Consider the following 25,354-nt stretch of genomic DNA (forward strand, 5'->3'; position numbering starts at 1 on the left):
GAAAACTCTGCAGTCTTTACCCCTTCCATCTGACCCGCCCGACGACTCACTCTGCCAGCCCCGCAAAACAATACTTTCACAATACCGCCGGACTTTTATTCTTGCCATGGCGTTATATAATTCCAGGAATTACTGACAGGCAAGGATATGCTAAATCCTCTTCCTGAAAGTGGATGAGACCGACTCTGCGAGCAGCGGCTCTCTTTTCCGCCTCCTGACTTGGTCGGTAATCCCGATACGCACTGTCTGCATTTTTACTGTATGTGTTTAAGCGCATTTGCAGAGCATTTATCTCCCCAATGTAAACCAATTTGGCTATAAGGGCTTCGGGGCGAGCTCACCGCGGAAGGAAAGAAAGGAAAACTCAAACGTAGCAGAAGCGATGTGGGGGGGGGGGGGGGGGGGGGGGGTGTGACGTAGAGAGAGAAAAAGACATGGCGAAAGAAAAGAAGTAAAGAAGCAGAACGGCGCAGGAGAAAAGAGAATCTTGTCCAGAGGCGATGCTTCACATTTTTGCAATAAGAACCTCAAAACCGGAATCACTGAACTGTTGAATCGCAGAAATCTTTACAGTCATCGTTATCGTTATCCACTAATCCAGCAGTAGGCCTTCGTCCCTGGCCAGACACTTTTCAAGTTACATTTAGGTAACTTAGGCTAGCCTACTGTACATGCCTGAAACATCTGCACATACAGTTTTCTCCACTGCTTGTAATCTAAAAAGTGCATTTTCTCTTCAGAAACCCTCGCCGCCATGATGCCCTCGACGTCAAGTTTAACTCCAACCTTCATCAAACTCACCTGACTGACTTTCTAGTAGCCTAAGCTTCACTCTTAAACAAGCAGTGGATTTGTGAATGTCACGATGATAAATAACTGATAAAATCTCTGAATGTCACTAGTAATTGTTTTAGTTCGATATACCAAAATAAACGCTCAAATAGCCAACAATTAAATTAAGTATTTTCATGAAAATAAAATAGTATAGGACATAGCCTTACTTGGATATTTCAATTGAAATTTAACACACATATTGAGAATGGAGAAATTATACTGATCAGTTTCAATAACTACAATTATTATTCACTCCATATCAATATTCTTCATTTTGAACCACAATTTAAAGGGATAGTTTTATTCAAAATGGAAAATTATCCCATAATTTACTCGCCCTCAATCCATAGGTGTATACGACTTTCGTCTTTTAGCCAAACGCAATCTGAGTTATATTAAAAAATATCCCGGCTCTTCCAAGCTTTACCTAAGATTTTGAAGCCAAAAAAGCGCATCCGTCCATCATAAAAGTAATCCATACGACTCCGGGGGGTTAATAAAGGCCTTCTGAAGTGAAGAAGCGATGCATTTTTGTAAGGAAAATATTCATATTTATAACTTTAATAACTATAATCATCTTTTGTAACACTAAATGTCTTTACTATCGCTTTTAATCAATTGAATGCATCTTTGCTGAATAAAAGTATTCTTTTTTTATTATTAAAAAAAACCTTGCTGATCCCAAAAGTAGCGTATGCCTCCATGTTACATTATTAAATCAATGTTTTTTTTTAATACATTCCTTTATTCAGGCCAGAATTCGAGTTAGGGTTCATTTCAGCAGTGGACCCGGAAAGACAACAATATAATGAGAAGAAATCAAAATGTCCCCAATGAGTTCCCATCCTTGATGACTAATGCAAATGAGGAATGTAAAATGTGCGCAAAACCCAGAACAGACAAATATTTACATTACATCGGCGCTGATGGTGTCATGTGTCATTAAGTCCAGTTAAAGCCTTTCCAACCAAAGTCATCATTTAGGACAGAAAGCGAGCAGCGCTCATCTCATACCGACAGACAACGCTTTCAGTGAACCTGTGATGCACTGATTCATTTTAGTTTAATGAATTTGTAAGGCATTAAATTATACAAAATGATACAGATGCATTTAAATCCTCATTCAGGCTTGATGAAGCTGCTCTGCTTCTATACTGACTGCAAATATACACGCTTCATTAAAACAGTGAAAAATGATTGAAAGTTATTAGTTTATTAAAGATGAAGTGCAATTTCAGTGCCACTATCTTCACCAAAAGTTATTGCAAAGAATTAAGCCCAATTTCAAATAGTTCCTCGCCGTCTGCCACTGGTTGGACAAACAGAACAACCTATGAATGCCTTTTAGTAATTTTTACATTAACCTGATTTAAACATCAAAAATACACATTAAATTAACACACCATCTCAAGGACAATCAGGTGTAAAAATGAATGAAATACATCATACTACAGTGTTGTTGTTAGTTAGAAGCGTCATCATATCAGCTAAAACACCTGATGAACAATGATCAAATTCTGTGGTCACAGATTCTGTCGGCCAGTTCATGACTTATTTCAGTCATCGTGTTTCTGAAGTTAGTTTTTGACTGTGAGCCGTTCCACCTCTCTCATAAAGCGCAGACACATTTCATCCTGCCACGGCAGAGATACACACTGAACTGCCACAGGGAGACCTACGCCATCCTTCACTGCCTGAAAACACACACACACACACACACACACACACACACACACACACACACACACACACACACACACACACACACACACACACACACACACACACACACACACACACACACACACACACGCATCCCGTTACATATTACTGATATTATATGATGGGTTTGACTTTGTAATGCAAAAGTAATGCAAATGCAAAACTTTTAAATTACTTTTATTTTTTTATTAAAATAACAGCCAATTAAAGTAAAAAAATCTTCCTACATATTGCTTTTCCCCCCTAAAATGTGGTTTTGATTTTTATTTTCTGGAAGAAAAAAAATGCAAAATTTGTCTTTGTTTCTACACTTTCTGTTGAATCCCGTTATGAAGTGACAATACACCTTTAAGAATAATGGTTTGATGTAAACATCTTTAAATAAATGATAACAAAAACAATATTTTGCTTATACTTATATTAGCTTTGTCAAGCCCAATATCATTATTATTTTTAAATCACATAACACAAATGTCACAAAAATGTTTCATGGCACAAAATACAAAATTGTTGACAGTAAATAATGTGCTCTGTGCATTTACATTTGTTCGCCAAGGTCGTTTCTACAATGACCATTCAACCTCCAAACATTTTTTATTATTTATTAATTATTATAATGTGTGATTTATTTCAAAGCATATCAAAACTAAAGTAAAACTACCAGTGTTATCCCATTTATTTATTCAAATTAAATGAATCCCAAACATACTGTTACAAGGTTGAAATAATGGAGTGTATAAGAGTTAGTGAGAGAAAACAACAACACTCTCAACATATATTTGGGATACTGTGGGAAATTGTTTAAAAATGGGCTTATTTTTGTAATGAAATGATTAAACATAAATAAAAAGAAATCCTCCATATAAGGGCCCAAAAATATACACAGTCCAAATAGTCCCATATATGGCTTTATTATGGGTTACTGGAGTTAAGTAGAGCTTTACATCACATTGATCAGACCTGTTTTATAAAAGTACATGATCCCAGTCGCGTCTTTGTCTTTGTCATCGTGACTATGCTGCCTCCTTGTGGTTGTCAGGCATACAACTCACAATTTATCACAACACTTTAAAGGGATAGTTCATCCAAAAATGAAAATTCTGTCAGTAATTAATCTCCCTCATGTTGTTCAACCCCGTAAGACTTTCGTTCATCTTCGGAACACGAATTAAGATATTTTTGATTAAATCTGAGAGCTGGATCACTCCTCCATAGGCTTCTAAGGGATTGAAACTTGTTCCCCGAAAAGTTATTAAAGACATCGTTGAAATAGTCAAAGTGACTACAGTGGCTCAATCTCAAGTTTATCAAGCGACGAGAATACTTTTTGTGCGCAAAAACAAACAAAAATAATGAGTTTATTTCAACTATTCATTTCCTTCTCTGTGGGCCTCGAGTCAGTTCACTAGTGTAATAGCGTAGTGTTTCTGTGTTGTACGTCACACGCATCACACACACGACCAGTGTCGGCCAATAGTGAACCTACGTGTGACGTACAACACAGAAACACTACGCTATTACACTAGTGAACTGACTCGAGGCCCACAGAGAAGGAAATGAATAGTTGAACTCATTATTTTTGTTTGTTTTTCCGCACAAAAAGTATTCTCGTCGCTTGATAAACTTAAGATTGAGCCACTGTAGTCACTTGGACTATTTTAACGATGTCTTTAATAGCTTTTCGGGGAACAAGTTTCAATCCCTTAGAAGCCTATGGAGGAGTGATCCAGCTCTCGCATTTAATCAAAAATATCTTAATTCGTGTGCCGAAGATGAACGAAGGTCTTACGGGGTTGAACAACATGAGGGAGAGTAAATACTGACAGAATTTTAATTTTTGGATGAACTATCCCTTTAAGGTTTACAAAAACATCCTATGGATTTAATGCAAGTTAACTTCAGTGGTCTTGCACTGTGAAACCTACCTTAACGAAGAGTCTGTCCCACACGTCCCCATAGACACCCTTATACTGACTGAGCTGTGCCTCGTCCTCTTCCGTCACTGTGGACACGGTCACGGTCCCGGCTGGGAAGTTCAGCAGGTTGTACAGGGATGTGTAGCTGAGAGCACCTTCAGGAGTGGAGAAAAATGACTGCATCTAGGTGACTGTTGAAGGCCTTATGTAATGCTGAAATCATGACTGTCCAGTTAAGAAGTAACTTTAAACCGCAGACACCTACTGCATAATATCAAACAATCACAATCTACATCAGCCTTTTTGTTAAAGTCACCATGAAATCAAAATTAACCATTCTTATTTCTGATGGAATATTGCAGCATTTGTTATAAATTATATATCTGCGCACATAATTAGACCCCTGAGGTGAAAATCAAGCTTTTAAATGTTGTTTGTATGTATAAGTGGTGTTTTAATATGCTTTAAGACATGCCATGTGCTAATTCATAAGTCAACACCACTGCTGAGTATTTACTCCTTAAAACTGCTGTGAAACAAAGACAGTCTCAAAAACACGGTTTGAAATCGCTGGTGTTTCTGACGTCACAAACTACCTTGTAACCAATCAGATCAACGTGTGATCGCCAACGAGCGGATCTCTGAGCTGAGTGAGTGAGTGGAGGCAGGGCTTCATTTGCATATTCATAGAACAGCGTATACTATATTCTCAAAATACTGAGGCAAGAGTGTAGAGTTACATTCAAGCTATTTTAAGGCATGAAGAATTTTTTTCAAGGAAAAAAACTTTAAATATGGAATTTTGGTGAGTTTTAAGGGATAAAATTATTGACTACAGGGGGATTTTTTACCAAAATAACTTTCTCTTCCTCTTGCAGCATCTCTTCTCTTTTCTGATGATGAGGGCGGGGCAACCTGTCACTCACATGAGATCCACCAATAGCAAACTACAACCATCCAATCAATTCCTCATGGACAAAATCAAGCCCCGCCCACATTTTTTCTTGTTCCAGAAGCCGCTTCACTCGGGTATACGACACAATAGGGAAGAAAAGTCTATAAAAACTTGTTTCAGGCTGACTTTAGCAAAAATGTGTTTCCTGTTTCATGATTTAATTAGTCTCAATTAAATTAACTAGTAATAATAAGGGAATTGAAAGCTAAAAGCAATGAGACGTGGGATGTGGCACAGTGATTATCAAGACAAATTAAAAAATTGCAATTCATGACAAAAAGGTTGCTGACCCCAGGTTTACAGGCACAAAGATAATGTAGTAGTAATGTAAATGTGAGGTAAGTACTGGTGAGACGGCCGCAGTAACCGACATTGTAGGCTGGTCCAATCATAGGGCACAACAACACGTCCACATTCAGTCTCCTCCACTCTGCTATCACCTCATCAATGTATTCCTACAGATGAAAAACCGAAAAACCATTCACACATTCTCAAAATACATACAATCATGTCAGAATAAGTATCACATTTATACACAGCATGTGCCAGGAAAATGTATTTGCTGGGAAGCACTGTCAATCAATGTTGTGGGAAACGAATTACAAGTAACGCGAGTTAGGTAATCGGATTACTTTTTTCAAGAAACAAATTACTTTTAATTTTACAACAAAATATCTGAGTTACTTTTTCAAATAAGTAACAGGTTTCTTCGTTTTCCCATGTATGTTTAGGACGGTATGTGTGTTCAAGTCACTTTCGTCCGAGTAAGATGGCCGTGTATTTTCTCTTAATTAATTACATCAAGGTTCTTAAACTCTACTTCTAGAAAATGAAGAACAAAGAAATGTGCATCAGCTTTTTAATTAATTTATGAAATCACTGTAAACTTTATCGTTACATATTATATTGTTATATTATAATGGCATCATATTCTGTGCACTGTGCAGGCAATTAGCTTACTTCGCTGTAAATAGAAAAGCCTGACAATATCACTGCTAAATACCTTTAAGTATTGTGGTATTCCATCATAAACATCATATGTGTGTTTCTTTTTTGTTTTTATTTTTGCTCAAGAGAGTTGAACTTTCTTCTTCTTCTGCGGTCCAGAATAGCAGCACAGCTGAAAGGTTTGTTTTAAGCTGTTCAGACGTGAATTTGCATTTCCTTCAGTCTGAGGCTTATTCATTTCACTTTTGGTGTGAAAGGGCTTTTTCATTTGCTAAGAAAAGATTTATTTTTATTTTGTTACAAAACAAAACAAAGCAGCAAACCCAGCCCAGGTGAGAAAAAGTAACGTAACACATTACTGTCTATAAAAAGTAACTAAGTAATGCAATTAGTTACTTTTTTAGGGAGTAACACAATACCCAACACCGTTCACAATAATACACTGAAATGAGGACAAATAATAATCTTTTTTTTGTTGTTGTCAGGATGGCATTTAAATGTTTCCTAGGAGGGATAAGAAATGGTTCCAGCAATGAAAATGAAGAAACACTGTGCCTAATGTGAGGCTTCTCATGATTTAATGTGCTACAGCAATGACCAGAGAGAACCATAGGCCTCTATTACACTGTGATAATCATTTCTAAAATCTCAGTCGTGTTGATGAAAGTTGTAAAAGAACACATAATATTAATAATAAAATCAAAATAATAAAATTCTACCTCAATATTTACATGATGTCTCCATAATTCTGCTACAGACCTTGCAAAAGAAACAAAAGCTATTAAAGGAATGGTATCATTTCAATTCTACTCAGTTCTATTGTGAAATATTACTACAATTTAAAATGACTGTTTTCTATGTTGAATATATTTTAAAATGTAATTTATTCCTGTGATCAAAGCAGAATTTTCAGCATCATTACTCCAGTCTTCAGTGTCACATGATCCTTCAGAAATCAGTATAATATGATGATTTGCTGCTCAAGAAACATGTATGATTATTATCAATGTTGAACCCCCCCCCCCCCCCCCCTGTTTGAATGGTAGTGTATTTCTAAAAACTTTAATTTGCAAAAAAAAAAAAAAAAAATAGATTCATGTCTTAAATTACACTCAAGAACACAAGATTTATCCGCATAATTATATTAATTGTGCAAATTAATATAAACAAAAAATGTCTGTAGCTTACCCAACTCCAACACTTGCTTTCAGGCCTGAAGACAACCGCGGACACTGGAGAAAGTAATCCAAACATAAAAGAGTTTAAAAACATATTAGCTTGAAAATAAGATTGCTTGATTAGATGCAAATGAGAAACAGAAACAACATTTCCAGAACTCACAACAGGCTTCAGAACAACAGAGAGTAACTTCTTTATGAAGCCTGGGATGCTCAACTGGGTGGCCTGATCCCAGACACTCGGGTCAATGGGGCCTGACTTCCTGAAATCACACACATATGAATACAAACATAATGTGAGATTACTATGAGTCAGAGGTGACTACAGCATCTTTAATGACGAGGCCACACACACTGGAATAATTCTAATGGATATCAATCATGACATGTGAATGTGCTGATACCAGACGTACAGCTGACTGTAGAAGGTACCGCCTCCATCAGCCATGACCCCTTTAAAAGCAAACTCATAGAAGACTTCGTAGAGCCGTAGAGGAGGGAAAGGAACAAGCTGAAAGTTGAACAACACATCAGACCAGAACATCAGACCTACTTTTCAACTCTGCAGATCTCAACTTATCACACGTTCTGTATAATGTGTAGTGTTTAAACCAAGCGGCAACCTGCCTCTTGAATCCAACACGGAAATTGACTTAAAATGTTAAAATTCATCGACTGGCCGCAAAAGAGAGTCAATCCCATATACCCCCATGTGAATATGCCCAACTTTACAGCAGAAAAAAATATGTTTACAGCCTGGTACAAAAATCGGTTTTGGTCTACATAGCTAATTTTGCCCTTCATGACATGACAATTTTTTTATAACTCATCCATTTAAATTATATTATGCCTTAAAGTTCTGCATAATTAACGCTGTGGCCACTTGAGTGACAGGTGTATTACCGCTGCTGTCACTACTAGTCGTTTGTCTGCTGTCCGTCGCGTCACCTCAGATAATCCGCCTCTTTATCTATTTTCGTTTATACTGGAGTGACGCGCTGCCAAGATGGCGTCGGCCAGCTCCGCCCACTTTGGGCTTTAAAAATGCTCTTCAGAAACCTATACGGGTGACGTCACGAACACTACGTCCATATTTTTTTGACAGTCTATGGTTTAAACCTCAGATGTATTGGGTCCACTGGGGCGGCAACTAACGGTTATTTTGATAAGAAATTGCTTCGATTAATCGGATGAATGTTTTTTAATTCATTTCTATTATCAGTGCGAAGTCTTGTTTTGCCTTAGTGGACATTTCAGAGCATTTATTTTCCCAGTTTATCATTTCTGTGTGTGGACTGTTTATCTGTTTATGACTCCTTGTTTGCTGTCACTCTCTATTCCTGATTTTTTTTTTTTTTTTTATTCCTGATGGTTTTAAAGCAGCCATATCACCCTGTAGCCCAGGACTGGTTGGATGGGAGACCTCCTGAGAAAGCCATGTTGCTGCTGGAAGAGGTGTTAGTGAGGCCAGCAGGGGACGCTCACCCTGTGGTTTTTGCATTCTTTTTGCCACCTTTTTGCATTCTTACTTGCTGACTGTTTGTATTGTATTGCTGACTGCGTGTCTTCCACATCGGAAGTCCTCACCAAATGGCTGATTCCAAAACAAACAATGCATGCTCTGTGGTCTGTGTGGGTCCTGTTGTGAACTTCTTCTTCTCAAGTGTAGAAAAGATAGAGTTGCAGACCAGGAGATTGTTGAGGTATAAGTTCTTTATTTCGTCGCTGTAGTCATCTCAATCAAGTCTAACTAAGGCTGTATACATTTAGTTCATATACCCTTTCAGGGGGAGGAGTTACATAAAGGTGGAAACAAAAGCATGTAAATGAGGCATACGGGTTAAGGAATGTGCCCTAGACTGAGAGTGTTACCAATCCTAATCCAATCAGAATAACACTGTAATGTATCCAATCAGCCAGACTCTTCACCGATACCTTCACATTATCTTAATGGCCAGGCAGTGCATAAAGACAAAAGGCTATAGTCTAAGGGCTCTGACCAATTTAACTTACAATAGAGAGCTGGACAGACAGGAACAGGGAGGTTTGTGACATCATTTACCTTAGATACAAAATTCACACTAATAAACTTTCTCAGTTTCTATACTATTGTATTGGAAGCTCAATTAAACATTTAAATAAAATTTGTAATCCTACATTTCCCCCTTTGAGAGTTCTAAATAACTCTCACATTATATACAAATTTAAACACTTAAAAGTTCATTCTTGTAACTTGTGGTCGTTACAGGCACATAACTCATGTTCTGTGTTTGCTTTTCTGTAATTGCATGTTGACACAGAAACAAAACATGCAAATAGGGTCCGTGAGTCTTTTCTGGTTGGAACTGTGATTTTCTCGTGATCAATCAAGTTTCTGAACCATGAAGAATTATCTTCAGTCATCTTGGTGTAATTTGCTGAAAGATCAAGAATGTCTTGTTGGACCAACATGTTTGTGCACAAGTGAGTCCTGGAATGCAGTCATCTTCGGATGTGACATGCACACTTTCTTTCCAGCAAACAAGGCATTTGTGACATATTCATCAGCTCTAAGAATATGTTGTTTCTGGAGTCCGGACTTTGTGCGATCTTCATGATGTGTAGTAGTAGGACAATGTTGATCATGTCGATGGATGACTGAAGGTTTCGTAGTCTCTGCGTTGTGTATTTTTTTCTTTTTCTTTTCTTTATCCTTTTGTGATAGTTGTCTCGGAAGTGGGTCAAGTTGTTTCTTGAGGTTTTCTTGTGGCTTCATACGCAGATGACGAGGTCAGTGCGTATGGGTCTCGGGAAGTCATCAGTGGTATCTGCACAGAGTAAGAAAGAAAACAAAAGACAGGAGAGCAGTATTTGTTCACACACTGGGGTTGTAAACTTTTTCTGAGTCTGCTAGACAGTAGAGCAGTATTTGTTCAAACACTAGGGTTGTAAACTTTTTCTGGGTCTGCTATTGTTCCATCTTTCCCTATTTCTTAATTCCTTTGACACCAAAAGAACGCAGTGAGGTAAGGATGGACTAGGATAGGGCCTATGAGGGAGTCTTCACCGCAGAGTTTGACCCTCGAAGCCTGTTGCATTCGGTTCTTCTCTGGGCTCCTCACTGGTTCCGTGTCCTTACCTATCCCTGTTGGTGGGGGAACAACCTTACAGTGTGTACAATTAGTCCAGGTTTTCCTTCCCTGACACAATACTGCAGCTGCTGTAATCAACATCACTTGATGTGGCCCATGCCACTTTGGTTCTAATGGAGGAAAACGTCTTTGTACAGATCAATTATTGATTCAGGAGGCATAATTTTCTTCTGTGCTGCACTACCTGAACAAACTTGTACAGTTGCATAGAAACAAGCCGGTTTAGCTGCCATATCAGCAAGAGCATTACCTTTAGCTTCCGTAGTATTAGTTGTGAGATGTGCTTTCACTTTGATCACTGCTAATTTCTTTGGAAGTTTCATGGAAAACATTAGATCTTTCACTAATTCAGCATGCTTAATGGGGGATCCAGCAGAAGATAGAAACTGTCTGGTTTGCCAAATGACACCAAAATCATGAATTACCCCAAAAGCATATCTGGAATCTGTGTAGATATTAGCAACTGATCCTGAAGCTAGCGTGTATGCTCTTGTTAGGGCTACTAGTTCTGCAGCTTGAGCTGAAAAATGATCTGGAAGACGTCCTGAAGCTAACACTTCCGTGGTGGACGTTACTGCATAACCTGCTCGTCTGTTACCTTTTTCTTTTACTTCACTCATAGGTGTATATGTAAGCGTAACACAATCGTGAGTAATTTCTCCTTCATCCTCTAACAAAACTTCAGTCATAGCAGACATCATACATGAGGACGGATTTGTGACAGGTGCACGCTGTAAGACAATATTTGGCATTATTGTGGACACTGCATGAGGGCTTTTTTTCATTTACAGTCTGATCTAACACTATTAATGATGAAAGGCCTGTGCTGTAAAATAATATTTAAGGCTGTGAGTCTACTTTAACCAGTGTCCCCCAAAGGAAAAACTGAGATAGTCACTTTCCTTTTGTTCTATTAATCAAAAAACAGAAGTCTTTTATCTCTGTTGCAAGTTAGTGGGGAAATAAAGCACTCACAGCCCAAATGGTTAACACGTCAACCAGCTGCCCCAGTTTAATGATGAGGGGAGGGGCTGCTTCATAGTAGCAAGCAGACTGAGTAGGAGCTGAGTAACATTGTTAACTTGTTTAAAGTTCTTTTTGTTTTTCCTACACTCTTTTCCCCAATGTCCATGTTTACCACAATAATAACAACTGCTGCCCTCTCTCTTAGGACATTTGCGTTTCTGTTGATTCTCTGCGTTGACCTTAAAGGATGCTGCTGCAATTTTTACTCTTTCCTTGACATCAGAGTCTCTTTCCCATGCAGCCAAACTGTCTAAGTTGTTTTGTATGGTTCTAGTGGACCATGTTAAGTCTAAGAAAGGCAATGCTTTTCTATGTTCTGACAACAGACCATCAAACCATGTGCGAACTAGGGGACCATTATCTTCTAGCACCTTCTCTGAAGTGTCAGCTATACCACTGTATGCAGCTGCTGACTGGCAAAATCTTTGAGTGTACTCACTAACAGTTTCACCCTTCTTCTGTAAACAACTAGTGATCTTCGACCAGTCAATTTTAGGTCCAACGATGTTCTTCAACGCTTTCAGAACTCCCTCTCTCAATTTATCTTTTCTGGCATGTTGTAGTTCAGAAGTAACAGCAGACTCAAAACTGTTGAATTCAGATTCAGTTAGAATTTGTGACATCAGCTGTGTGACTTCTGCCAACGACATGTCGTAAAGACGCATTTTACTGATCAATGCCCTTCTAAATTCAGAAACATCAGTGCGTACTGAAGGTAAGCTTTGGGATAGTCTTTCTATGTCTGTAGGTCCGAGTGCTTTGGCAACAGTTTGGTTTTGGACAACAGAAGAGTTGGGAGGAACACTTTCAGTTCCCTCAATTCCCTGAGATCTTCTTGCAACACAAACCTTTACTGAATCTACAGGCTTATCAGTTACTGACGGGATGTCTACATCTGTTTCAAAGAATGCTTTTAAGTCAGGATAAGTTTCATCTGACTGTTGGTCTTCTGAGTCACATTTGGTTGAGGCCTTGTTATGGCCCACCTTAGTGTGCATTTGTTTGTTCTGTTCTTTTAATTTAGCTATACACCTAGATTGTTCTTGTGCAATGGATAAGCTAAATTCCCTATGGCAACAGATTATGCCTTTCATGTTTTTCTTTCTGATACATGCACCTAACACCTTCTTGCATTCTTCAATAGACCAAATCTTATCTGGATGAATCTCATATTTCTGTGTTAGTTCTTGTCTAACTTTTTCAGTGACTATTAGATCCATCTGTTCTCCTGACACTGTTTTAAATTCGCTATCTGACCACAAAGGATTAGCAAGACCACCTTTTTTAGTTGTGGAGATTAGTCTAGCACTTTTCTTAATCATTTTGTGGATTTCTTTGTTACCACACAAACTAACACTAAAAGTTCTCTGATCCACAGAAGGGTACACTCGTTAACACAGATTACTGTTGTTAATGCTAACCTTCTCTGCCTAAAGCAAAGGATACACAAATTACTAGCAATTTATGCTAAAATCTTCCCTGCCTGAAAAAAACATTTGCCACTTCCCTGGCAAAGCAGAGGATAAAACAATATTAACATGTACGTTAATCTTCCCTGCCTGAAAACAGAGGGTACAATATATTAGCACTTGATGCTAATCTTCCCTAATTTTATAGAGGATAAAACAAACAAAAACACTAAATCTTCTCTGATCAAAAGAGGCTACACTCGATAACACAGTTAACCTTCCTTGCCCAGAGCAAAGGGTAACACACAAAATATTAGCACGTTACACTGATCTTCTCTAAAAGGAAATGCAAAGGATCTTTCACCTTCCTAACTTTTAGAGGATAAACACATCCCTGTTTGAACAGAGGTTCACCAATATTAACACGTAATGTTAACCTTCCCTGCCTGAAAACAGAGGGTACAATATATTAGCACTTGATGCTAATCTTCCCTAATTTTATAGAGGATAAAACACTTCCCTGGCAACGCAGAGGGTAAACAGTATTAACATGTACGTTAATCTTCCCTGCCTGAAAAACAGAGGATACATTTCATCTCTAAAACAACTTTAGAGGATAACTTTAGTTAACAAACCCTACAGCTGTCTGTTAACTTCTTCTCTGATGGCACAGAGGATAATTTTTACTGGTTTTTCAACGGTTCTTTGAATGGAGTGAGACTCACCAAATTTTTGTTGTATGGAAAAATTCCGTCTGGAAACTCAGTCAGAGATCTTTGTTGAGCTTGGTTCTGGAACTCAGTTATCTTTGTTGAGATCTTTGTTGAGATTCAGTTCTGGAACTCAGTTATCTTTGTTGAGATCTTTGTTGAGATTCAGTTTGCGAACTCAGGCAGCTTTGTTGAGATCTTTCTGGATTCAAAAGATTCAGTCTGGAACTGGAAAGTCAGATCTTTGTTGAGATCTTTTGAGCTTTGAAGTTTCAAAAGTTCATTCTTTGTTGAGTTTCAGTTTCTCCATCCGGGTCACGGCACCATCTGTTGTGAACTTTTTCTTCTCAAGTGTAGAAAAGATGGTAAATGGTAAATGGACTGCATTTATATAGCGCTTTCACAGACCGAATGGCCACCAAAGCGCTTTACATAGTTGCCTCACATTCACCCATTCATACACACATTCATACACCGACGGCGGTCAGATAGAGTTGCAGACCAGGAGATTGTTGAGGTATAAGTTCTTTATTTCGTCGCTGTAGTCATCTCAATCAAGTCTAACTAAGGCTGTATACATTTAGTTCATATACCCTTTCAGGGGGAGGAGTTACATAAAGGTGGAAACAAAAGCATGTAAATGAGGCATACGGGTTAAGGAATGTGCCCTAGACTGAGAGTGTTACCAATCCTAATCCAATCAGCATAACAGTGTAATGTATCCAATCAGCCAGACTCTTCACCGATACCTTCACATTATCTTAATGGCCAGGCAGTGCATAAAGACAAAAGGCTATAGTCTCAGGGCTCTGACCAATTTAACTTACAATAGAGAGCTGGACAGACAGGAACAGGGAGGTTTGTGACATCATTTACCTTAGATACAAAATTCACACTAATAAACTTTCTCAGTTTCTAAACTATTGTATTGGAAGCTCAATTAAACATTTAAATAAAATTTGTAATCCTACAGTCCTAACGCCCCAGTGTAGTGACGGGGACACTATACTGTCAAAGAGCACCGTCCTTCAGATGAGACGTTAAAACGAGGTCGTGACTGTCTATGGTCATTAAAAATACCAGGATGTCCTTCAAAAAAAGAGGGTTATAACCCCAGCATCCTGGCCAAATTTGCCCCTTGGCCTCTGTCCATCATGGCCTCCTAATCATCCCCATACACTGATAGGCTAAAAACGACTAAATTAAAAATGATAAACAAAAGCAAAAAAAAAGCTAACTTGTACAAGGAATTTAGTAACATTTATTAAAAAATGAATTAATTTTAACCCATTATTTAAAATAAAAATCATAATTTCACATCCTGCCCAATGTTGTCCTCCAAACAATGTGTGATATAAAAAACAAATATACATACAGAAACACACACATTTACTCATTTGAACATGGTTATTAATTACATTAATACTACAACTACATACTAATACTACATGGGCTACTATAACAATAGTCCCTGTTCTCATAAAAATACAATTCCTGGTGTTACATGTAGAATTTGAAAACTAAATTTAAATTCTAAAATAGCTATATTTATATTTTAGTCAGAATTATTACTATTTTTTCTTATTCTTTATTTTAGATCTTAAAAGCCATTCAGACTGTGATGTTACATCCAATAAATAATGGGTGATCTGTATTTTATAAATACATAACTATTTGTTGTGTGTTAATGGTTTGAAAAGCATATCCTTTGCTTGCCAACAAACTGGCGATGGCTAATATAACAACTATGAATGTAATGTAGTGTAGTGTAGTCGTGTACCGTGTGACCCGCTCTCTCCAGCAGGGCTTTAGTCTCCCTGAAGGCCCTGGCCATGCTTGGAGACGGCTGCTGGAAACCATCGTTCTCATAATAACCAATCCTCAGGGGCTCTGAGCTCTCATACACCTGTTTCATAAGAGGAAAGTATCATGGCCATTTCACCTATAATTGACCTATAAATAAACATTTGATGTGCTATATTTATACAGGACCTTTTGGTTGAATGGTATGGGAGGAACAGTGGGATCCAATGTGAACATATCTTGGCAAAGCAGTGCCCGCATACACAGAGCCACGCTCTCGACGTCTCTGGCCAAAGGCCCAAGAGAGGACAACACTGTAATCCAGCACATAGATTATGTCTTATATTTCGGTTTGTTTACAGCTCAAAACTAGACCAGCAGTTTGATAAACCTGATCTTACCTGACTTCTGGCCTTTGACACAAGAACTGATTCCTTGACCGCTAAACAAGGATGATATAAAAAATAAAGCCAATCAAAGAACAAGAAAAAACAAGTGGATTATATGCACAACATCTCAACAAAAGAGCTATAGGTGAATCTCACAAAAAATGTCAATCTAAAATCAAAAGAAAGCAATAAGAAATTCTATCATGATTAAAGAAATGTTTGTGCATCATGACAATATTTACAGAAATTGAGCACGTTTCCTGTGACTTTTGTGTCCCTTTTAACATATAAACGTTTTTATTTACATATATGTTATTTGTGTTACCAAATTCACCTTTTTGTATTAGTAAATATGCTCATTTTAATTATGAAAAAACATATGCAATCAAATTCTAGTATTTTTTCTTTAGATATTAGATATTTTCTTTTTTAGATATTAATAGATATAATGCATTATTCAAAATAATTGAAGTTGTTTTCCTATGTTATGCATCCACCCTGTTGCCATTATAACTATCCCTTAATGAATATAATCATACTCTTGATTACGATATTACGTGTTCTTAATCGTGATCATAATTTACACATAAAAAATTATGACATCATCATCACAATGAAGTGACACCTGTAAGCTGTAAACGTGTTAACATGTTTTTTCAAATGTTGTTAGATTTGTCTCCTAAATGATCAACTCTGTTACCTTGACTTTCTATGGTAAACAATATGGCAATATGGGCATTAAATTATATTTCTAATAAACACCTTTCAGTGTCATGACCTTGAGCACAAGGCTAGTAATGGCTCAACATCATGAAACGTCAACCCTGTTACTGTTTAAACATTGCAAAATCTCAACATACATTCATTTACCTTGAGGTGGCACAAGGCATCTTATAAAACACTTATTTATCTGACATAATCTTTAAAAGCTTTGTTGTCCTTTACTGTAGCAAGACCTACTGTGAACCCTTTGCTTTGGAAAGTTAAACTTTTCCTCACCATATACAGTCTCCTCACACACATGTGACTAGGGCTGTCACTTTACGTTCGAAAATCGATTGCACAATCGATCGGACCAACCAACACAAGTTTCGAAAACGAAAATAGAGAATCGATTTTAACTGCCTTTTTTTTAACCAAAAATGTTTTTTAGATAGACAGATCAATACAGTACACAGAACATGTAGGATGTTGGAAAATAACAATGTCTTTTCTGTTAACCAAATGCTTTTTAATATTCGCTATTACTTCAGTGCAAGTGAACAAGGGCGCCGTTATTTGTTGCTTAGTGACGTGTGTGTTCAAGCAAGCCAGAAATGCGCAGATTCTGCGCAATACGCTGTATTTAATATATCACGAGGACTCACGAGTTGCGTATTTGCGCTAAATCCACGCAGATTTGGCTTACACGAACTTCCCCAGCAAAGTGGGTAAACATAGAAACCTGCCAAATTGGCTCGTGATATGACAGCGTTACCCGCCAAGGTTCATTTTATCCGAATTTGGCGGGTGTTAATTTCAATCCTTGAATGCTGCACTCCTGTTTGTCATTGTGCAAAAAACTTCACGCCAATAAATCATCAGAAATATTGTTTACTTGTGCGCGTCTCAAGCGCCCTCTTTACGTTCGTCCTAATGCCTGTTAGTTGTCCGTGGATTTGCCAATATTTGGTGTTGAAAATGGAAACGTCGTTAGATATGGAAAAATCGATTTTACAATCGATTCAATGAACATATATGTCTCAAAAATCGAACAGGATTTTTTCACAAAAGTGACAGCCCTACATGTGACCAAAGACACATACGAACCTTAGCCTCTTCGATGTGGGCTTAAATCCACAAATCCCACACGAATGCTCCCTCCAACATCAGTGCCAAAGCCCAGGATAGATCCGCCTCCTCCGATCAGAGCTCCCTCTCCTCCAGATGAACCGCCAGGTGTCTTCTGGAGGTTGCAGGGGTTCAAGGTTTGCCCATAAATGAGGTTACTGCAGTCATAACTATAGCAGATACAAATACAGAGGGGTTGGGTTGGTTAAAATTAAATAGGGGTGTAAAAACACAGTGCTTAGCATATATGAACACACCCATGCTAAAGTTGACTAAAAAGAGGAGTAAAAGAATCATCTTTTGGAAATTGATCTTAATGCCTTAATTAAAAAAATGAGGAAAAATCCAAAATTTAAGGCCACCAATTTTTTTTGCGAATGAATAATGTATCGTAAATAAATAAATGTTCTTCCTTAAAATACAGGTTGCATAAGTCAGTACACCCCTATGTTAAATTCCCATAGAGACGGGCAGATTTTTATTTTTAAAGGACAGTTATTTCATGGATCCAGGATAATATGCATCCTGATAAAGTTCCCTTGGCCTTTGGTATTAAAATATCCCACATCATCACATTCCCTTCACCATACTTAGAGATTGGCATGGTGTTATTTCAGTTAGCCGAATAGCTGGTTTGATTTGCATTGAGAGATGATCTTATGGAAAGTACCCCATGCCAATCTCTATATAGTGAAGGGTATGGGATGATGTGGGGATATTTTAATTCCAAAGACCAACATATCACAAAGAAATGTGTAATAATGCAATGGTGTAACATGTGTGGGTCCTGATAATGCTAAATGTCTTATGTTACCAGTAAACATATGTTACAGTGCAAACCTATTCGTCTAAAATAATTCAGTTTTTTCAGCTTCAGAATCATGAATATTTTTATTCTGGTGTCACTATTGCCCTGTGCATTGGGTTATCAGTACCAAGTCCAAGCCTATTCATTTCCACCCCCAATATATATAACCAAATTTAGCATTTTAATCTACACTATTTTGTTAACCTTTTACCTTATGTCTTGGAGAATCGCAATAATGTCGTATCGTGGGATGAGAACTAATTGAAAAAGTCTCAATGGATACAAAGTACAAAATCGCTTTCCAGAACCTTCACTCTCTCAGTTCCTCTGTGGTAGAACAAGCTTTCAACCTCAGACCATCACAACCTTCAAGAAACAACATTCTCACTTCTGCTCTAGTTTCTGTACTAATCTAGCTGACCCCTGAACCTTGACCTTTGTCTAATTTCAACTCCCATAAAATTCTGTACTACTGGTCACAGTGATTTTGCCAAGTAAGACATGTTCCTGGATCAACATATTTTGTTGATCCTGGAACAACATTCCTGTTTGAAAATGTAGTCCTTACCCTATCCCTAAACCTAACCCTAAACCTAACCCTACCTATAACTTTTCCCTAAATTCAGAGGGAAATGAATAACACTGATGTTGAAGCACCTCACCCTAGTTCTAAGCCTAAACTTGACATAAACTGTAAACTTGTCCCTCAAATCTGATTGGTTGATCTGAAAGTTGTTCCATTAGACAAAGGTCAAGGTTCAGGGGTCAGCTAGAGTAGTACAGGGTGAACGTGATTTCACCAAGTACTACATGTTCCTGGATCAACATGTTCCTTGATCAACAAAGATGTTGATCCAGGAACATGTAGTACTTGGTGAAATCACGTTCACCCTGTACTACTCTAGCTGACCCCTGAACCTTGACCTTTGTCTAATTTCAACTCTTATAAAATGTTTAATGATTGTGGAGCGCCAGGTGTTTATGACTGAAGTTAAACCACTCTTGAATTTGTTTTTCAGCAAAACGGTCTTATCTTGAAAATCATGGTTCAGCATTAATTAAGCCTTACATATCACACATTTCTCATATAATAGCAGCCCATAATGTCATAATACCGTCATTTTAACAGATGCTAATGAGATCTGTGATTTGAAGAGCTCTTTTGTAAGTTCTCTGTTATGAATACTGAGGTCTGCAGGAGAGAAATGAAGTACTAGTATATTAGACTAGTCCTTTTAGAAACAGCATACTAGCTTTAGGGGGGAAAAAGCCTGAACATGGGGCTTGCATGTCTCTGTTCTATAGAAAATAGTACCAGATAAATTGCTTTGCGAGATGAGAAGGTGAATTTCATGAAGAAAGGTCACTGCAAAATGAAAATAAAAATGAGACATTACCTTCTTCATTAAGAAAAAATTAAAGATTGAAAAAAACCTAATCTTTAGGAGCATTATTATTTTTTATTATTTTTTTTTTTTGCATTGTGACAATGTTGTAACATGCACATTTCCCCTCAAATTTTAAAAATGTTTTATTATTTTTTTTATTAAAAAGAGCTAAATTAAATTCAGTACAACAAACACTGACATTTTAAACGTACACCTGGGGCCGTATTCACAAAGAATTTTATTTTACCACTAGGAGTACTCCTAAATCCCATTAAAATATTTTAGCTAGGAGTTTTCTCTTAAAAGTTATTCACAACGCCTTTCAGACCTACTCTTAGTAAGGAAAAATGACAACTCCTAAACTAAGAGTGAGTCTTCGTTGCTATGGATGACGTCAATTCTCATGCACGAGTTTCCTCGCAATGATCACGGTGATTGGTTGTTAGATGACAGGGCCATCATGCGGAACATAACACAGACGCAACAAATCATGGAATTACGACATCTAAATATGTCTGTGTCCTACACAAAATAATAATAGTAATGTCATCGAAATGCATATATAATGACATGTTTGTGCAGGCCCCAGTGAAATGTAATTCTAAAAAGGCAGAAAGAGAGAGAAAAGTGGTGAATTCAATTAAATTAAATTAAGGTAGCCTAATACCCTAATGAAACCGCCACTTGCCTAATAATGAAAAACGACACTTGCATTAACACTTGCTTGGTTAATTGACATCCTATTAGTATAGAAGCTTGTTTCCGCCACTGAATAAAAACAAATTAAAATAATTGCGACTTTTTATCTCACAATTGCGAGTTATGAAGTCAGAATTGTGAGAAATAAAGTCGCAGTTGTGAGATAAAAAGTCGCAATAAGCTTTTTTATTTTTCATTCTGTGGCGGAAACAACCTTCCATAGCCTAAATAGACTACTTAAAGCAAGTAAATGTTGCTCCTATTGAAGTAATGTAATAGTTGAATGACGGTGGATTATGAACTCGCCAAAACGAAAAAGAAAGCCCAACTGGACGCAGGATCAGTTACTGCTGCTGGCCCAGTTGGTGCTGAAAAAATAAAAAAATAAAAATAAAAGGGAAATTCGACACTGGGATATCAAGTAAAACTAAGCGTGAGACATAGGAGAAGATTTGTTTGCAGATCAATGCAGCATTCCCGCTTGTGTCGCAGACCCCGGACGACTGCGAGGCGGTGATATGCGCTACAATCCTTTGTGAATAGGTCTTAGTGAGTTAGGAGTCCTCTCGACTTCTTTTAAGCTGTCCCAGACTTATGTGCGACTTTTAGGGCTAAAATGCTTCGTGAATTACTTTTAGTGAAAAAAATTAGGAGTCCTAAAGTTAGGAGTGACACGCCCATTATTTTTAGGAGTTGCTACAAAATTCGCCAGTTAGGAGCTACTTTTAGCCTTAAAATTCTTTGTGAATACGGCCCCTGTAAAATAATATATAATTTTTTCCCATTGGAGTGAAAATAAGTTTTCACATTAATAACTGGAGGATAAAGGTGCTTAATTGTCATTAATAAATGTCAGAAAAATACAAATTAACTTCATTGACTAAGCTCCAGTAAAAGAGCTGCTAACTGAACGGTCTCTTCATACTCTCTCATTGGCTTAAGATTCATGGCTCGTCTTGCCCTGCAAGTCATCTGACATCAGCAGTTTTTTCCCTCAGGAATGATGTGCAGTGTTTACTCACCTGAGAAGGCCTTGTGGTATGTTGGTCTTGATGAACGGGATGGCGCCCTGTTTCTTTAGCACTGTAACCACCACACTGTCCATGACCGCAGGCTGATCCAACTTACCCACAACACCACATGAAGAATCATGACCCTGCACACGCAAACAGGAAGTTACGTACACCACAAACAGGAAGTCACCTCTCTTGACCTGCGTAATCCTTGTTCTCTTATATTTACCTTATATCCAACGTTGTCCTTGATGCTGATCGGCACTCCATACAGAAGACCTTTCTTTTGAGTGTTGATTTCTTTCAGTTGCGCCACAGACTCCATTAAGATCTCAGTGCCGCAGTTCAGATTCTTGTTCACCTCCAGAGCCTTTAAAAGTATGACATTACACATCTCAGTTTGGGATACCAAGTGGTTTCATTCAAACAGACCTCAACAATAAGCGCTGATAATTGCTTATTGTTTGCATTATATTTATTGTATGCAATTATATCTCACAATTCTGACTTTATAACACACAATTGGGACTTTATATCACGAAATTCTGACTTTATAACACACAATTGCGACTTTATATCACGCAATTCTGACTTTATAACACACAATTGCGACTTTATATCACGCAATTCTGACTTTATAACACACAATTGCGACTTTATATCACGCAATTCTGACTTTATGAGTCACAATTGCGACTTTATATCACGCAATTCTGACTTTATGAGTCACAATTTGGACTTTATATCACGCAATTCTGACTTTATAACACACAATTGCGACTTTATATCACGCAATTCTGACTTTATAACACACAATTGCGCCTTTATATCACGCAATTCTGACTTTATAACACACAATTGCGACTTTATATCACGCAATTCTGACTTTATGAGTCACAATTGCGACTTTATATCACGCAAATCTGACTTTATAACACACAATTGCGACTTTATATCACGCAATTCTGACTTTATAACACACAATTGCGACTTTATATCACGCAATTCTGACTTTATGAGTCACAATTGCGACTATATCACGCAATTGTGAGAAAAAAAAAGTCAGTATTATGAGATAAAAAGCCGCAATTACCTTTTTTTTATTTTTTATTCTGTGGTGGAAACAAGCTTCCATATATTCTCTACATATTATTAATTTTTTTTTTTTTCACTACACAAGTATGTGCACGCAGATATATGATTGCAATCAAGAAAACTCTTGGAATAGTTATAGCATGTTACTGAATATGGCAATGTTAATGTATTTGGTCATTGGCGGACTCGATTCTCCTGCTGATATTGCTGCTGCTGCAGAGTAAGTATGGACTTGCTACTAATAATAGATACACAGTCACGCTAATGTGAGAATGTAGGATATGCTGCTACTGCATAAGCAGACATACGCAAATCCCATAGCAGATCTGGGCAGGTGGAGCTGGGGAGGTGGAGGGGTTCAGAAAACTCTCAGGACTAGCCTACAGCGAACACTGAACCAGCTATTTAAATGTTGAGCAAGCAATCTCATTGGCTGCAGAATCAGCAGAGACAGAGTCCTGCACACGGGCAACCGCTAATATTTGATGAAACGGGTAGTTTAATATTTACTTTGTCATTTGCAGTGCAGGTGCGGGCCGGGATTCAATAGGCACGGCGGACTGCGGGTCCAATAGCTCAGACTATTTCAACTCAATTCGGGACCCACTCATAGGCTGCTCCTTTCAAACGGTCCTGTGCTGGTTTGTGTTCACACTCTCTGTAATCTGAAGACCGTCAAAGGTTTCTAATTACAACGTGATTTGCGGAGATGAGAATTGTAGCCAATCGCGCAGCGACTCTTTGCTCACTTTCTGTATATAGGTAATCTATTCATAATTTGAATAAAAGTTTTATTTTTCATGCTGCTAATAGGACCAACGGCCACATATACACTGCAGAGTTGCAGAGGAGACAACCACATTTAAATGCAGAGTGAATCTTAAATGAATTACAAAACAGTGAAGGTTCATATTCGGCTATGTTATTTTCTTTTATAGAGACTGTAATTTACAAGCGTCTTTATAGCCTGTGATTTATGCACATTTGTTCAAAATAGCCTGTATGGGCGTTTTTTTCATATGATCCAGGCAAAAGTTTTGTATCTTTTACAAGACGGATACACGCTCTTATCTTTTTTCTGTTAATTATTACTATATTGGGCTGCATGTCTATTTTTCTTAATCAATTCAGAATGCCTAATGTTTGTTTGATTTCCCACATATCAATTCAAATGAATTATTTGCCATAATCCCATAACTCCAATGTTTTATATTTTTAGAAATTAGAACATAGCTTTTCTTTCTTGAAGAAGAGACATATTTATTTACTTATTTAATGGGATTTATATTATAATGTGAGTAAAAATTAAAACTATTATTAAATGGCATCTAGAAAAGATAGTACAAGATGGATCAATGTTTAAAACGATTTACAATAAAAAAAATATTTTAAACCACTGAAGCTGGGAATAAACTCATAAATCCCATATCGACAGGTAAAATATGGCCGCAATCACAACCTTTTCCATAAAAGCATGTAAAACAGCATCCGGCCGCAGGGAGCCTTCCTCGAGTTTCCCAGTGAGCTCCGACAAAGACAGAGATACTATTGAACTGCTCTCAAAGTCTGGGTTCTGGAATGCAAGAAACAAACATTAGACGTTTACATATTCATTTAGAGGAGACTGGGGCAAGTTGTCACAGTGGCTTGATCTCACTAACTTGAGGAAAAAGTCCAGTACACAAATGCTTATATTCTCTAGAGGTGGTTTTCTATGTTTGTTTCCAAACATTTAGTTAAAAATATGTAGGGGAAGTTTTCCAGTATCATAATATTTGTGTAATATTATATCTGTTAAGATGAACACAATAACACCACACTCACATACATTAGGTAAAGTCGACAATATAGTGAAGATAAACCAAGGGTTGTTCTCCATAATAGTCAGATGGGGGAATGTTGACACATTTTGTTCGTTTTGATTGTATTAATTTATTTAAATTAATTTAATTTAAATTTAATAAATTATTTGGTTGTATTTAATTAGCTTTATACGTATTAATTATTATATAATAGAAAAAACAATGGATTTTGTTACAGTAACATTTACTTAACATTAACTTAACTTCCACTGTGACAACTTAGCCTACAAAATTAGTGACAACATGATCATTTCAGAATTTCAATGGCCCTGGGAACCATGACTTGCATGACATGCATATTCATAAACTCTTACCAGTTACTCTATACATAATGTATATTGCATTAATAATTGATGCATGCTAGATTTGTATTACCTGTATTTTAAATTGTTGCACGGCTTGTTCAGCCAGTTGAAGTGATTCATCACGTCTTTTCCGTGCGTTTAGTATTTTCTTCTGAATCTTCTGGTTATTTCTCCATTTCCAGAAGAGAATGACCGCACCTGTACCGCAAACTGTGGCTGCAAACATTGGCGTCCAGTTAATATTCATATCTGAGGTAAATTCTTGCAAATTAAAACTCTCCATAACTGTTGCTCAGTGTGTTGTGACAGTGCGTATAGTCTGTCCCTGGGTCT

The 25,354-nt window shown here is 37.4% G+C and overlaps 1 protein-coding gene and 1 long non-coding RNA gene across 2 annotated transcripts; one reads left to right on the forward strand and one right to left on the reverse strand.

The window, feature by feature from the left end:
- Positions 1 to 2,954, forward strand: LOC143707106 (uncharacterized). The gene is made up of 2 exons (XR_013193078.1): positions 1 to 647; positions 741 to 2,954. It is a non-coding gene; the product is annotated as an uncharacterized LOC143707106 (long non-coding RNA).
- Positions 1,879 to 25,354, reverse strand: faah (fatty acid amide hydrolase). The gene is given in 16 exon segments (XM_077199813.1): positions 1,879 to 2,528; positions 4,482 to 4,627; positions 5,774 to 5,882; positions 7,095 to 7,134; positions 7,564 to 7,607; positions 7,717 to 7,816; positions 7,967 to 8,064; positions 15,610 to 15,735; positions 15,822 to 15,946; positions 16,034 to 16,074; positions 17,831 to 17,873; positions 17,876 to 18,021; positions 21,769 to 21,902; positions 21,989 to 22,129; positions 24,314 to 24,427; positions 25,092 to 25,354. Coding segments are annotated over 16 exon segments (1,737 nt in total). The 5' UTR covers positions 25,305 to 25,354; the 3' UTR covers positions 1,879 to 2,411.

The sequence above is a fragment of the Siphateles boraxobius genome, unplaced genomic scaffold, assembly GCF_051911475.1.
Source record: "Siphateles boraxobius isolate OS27281-9 unplaced genomic scaffold, OSU_SipBor_1 41, whole genome shotgun sequence".
NCBI lineage: Eukaryota > Metazoa > Chordata > Actinopteri > Cypriniformes > Leuciscidae > Siphateles > Siphateles boraxobius.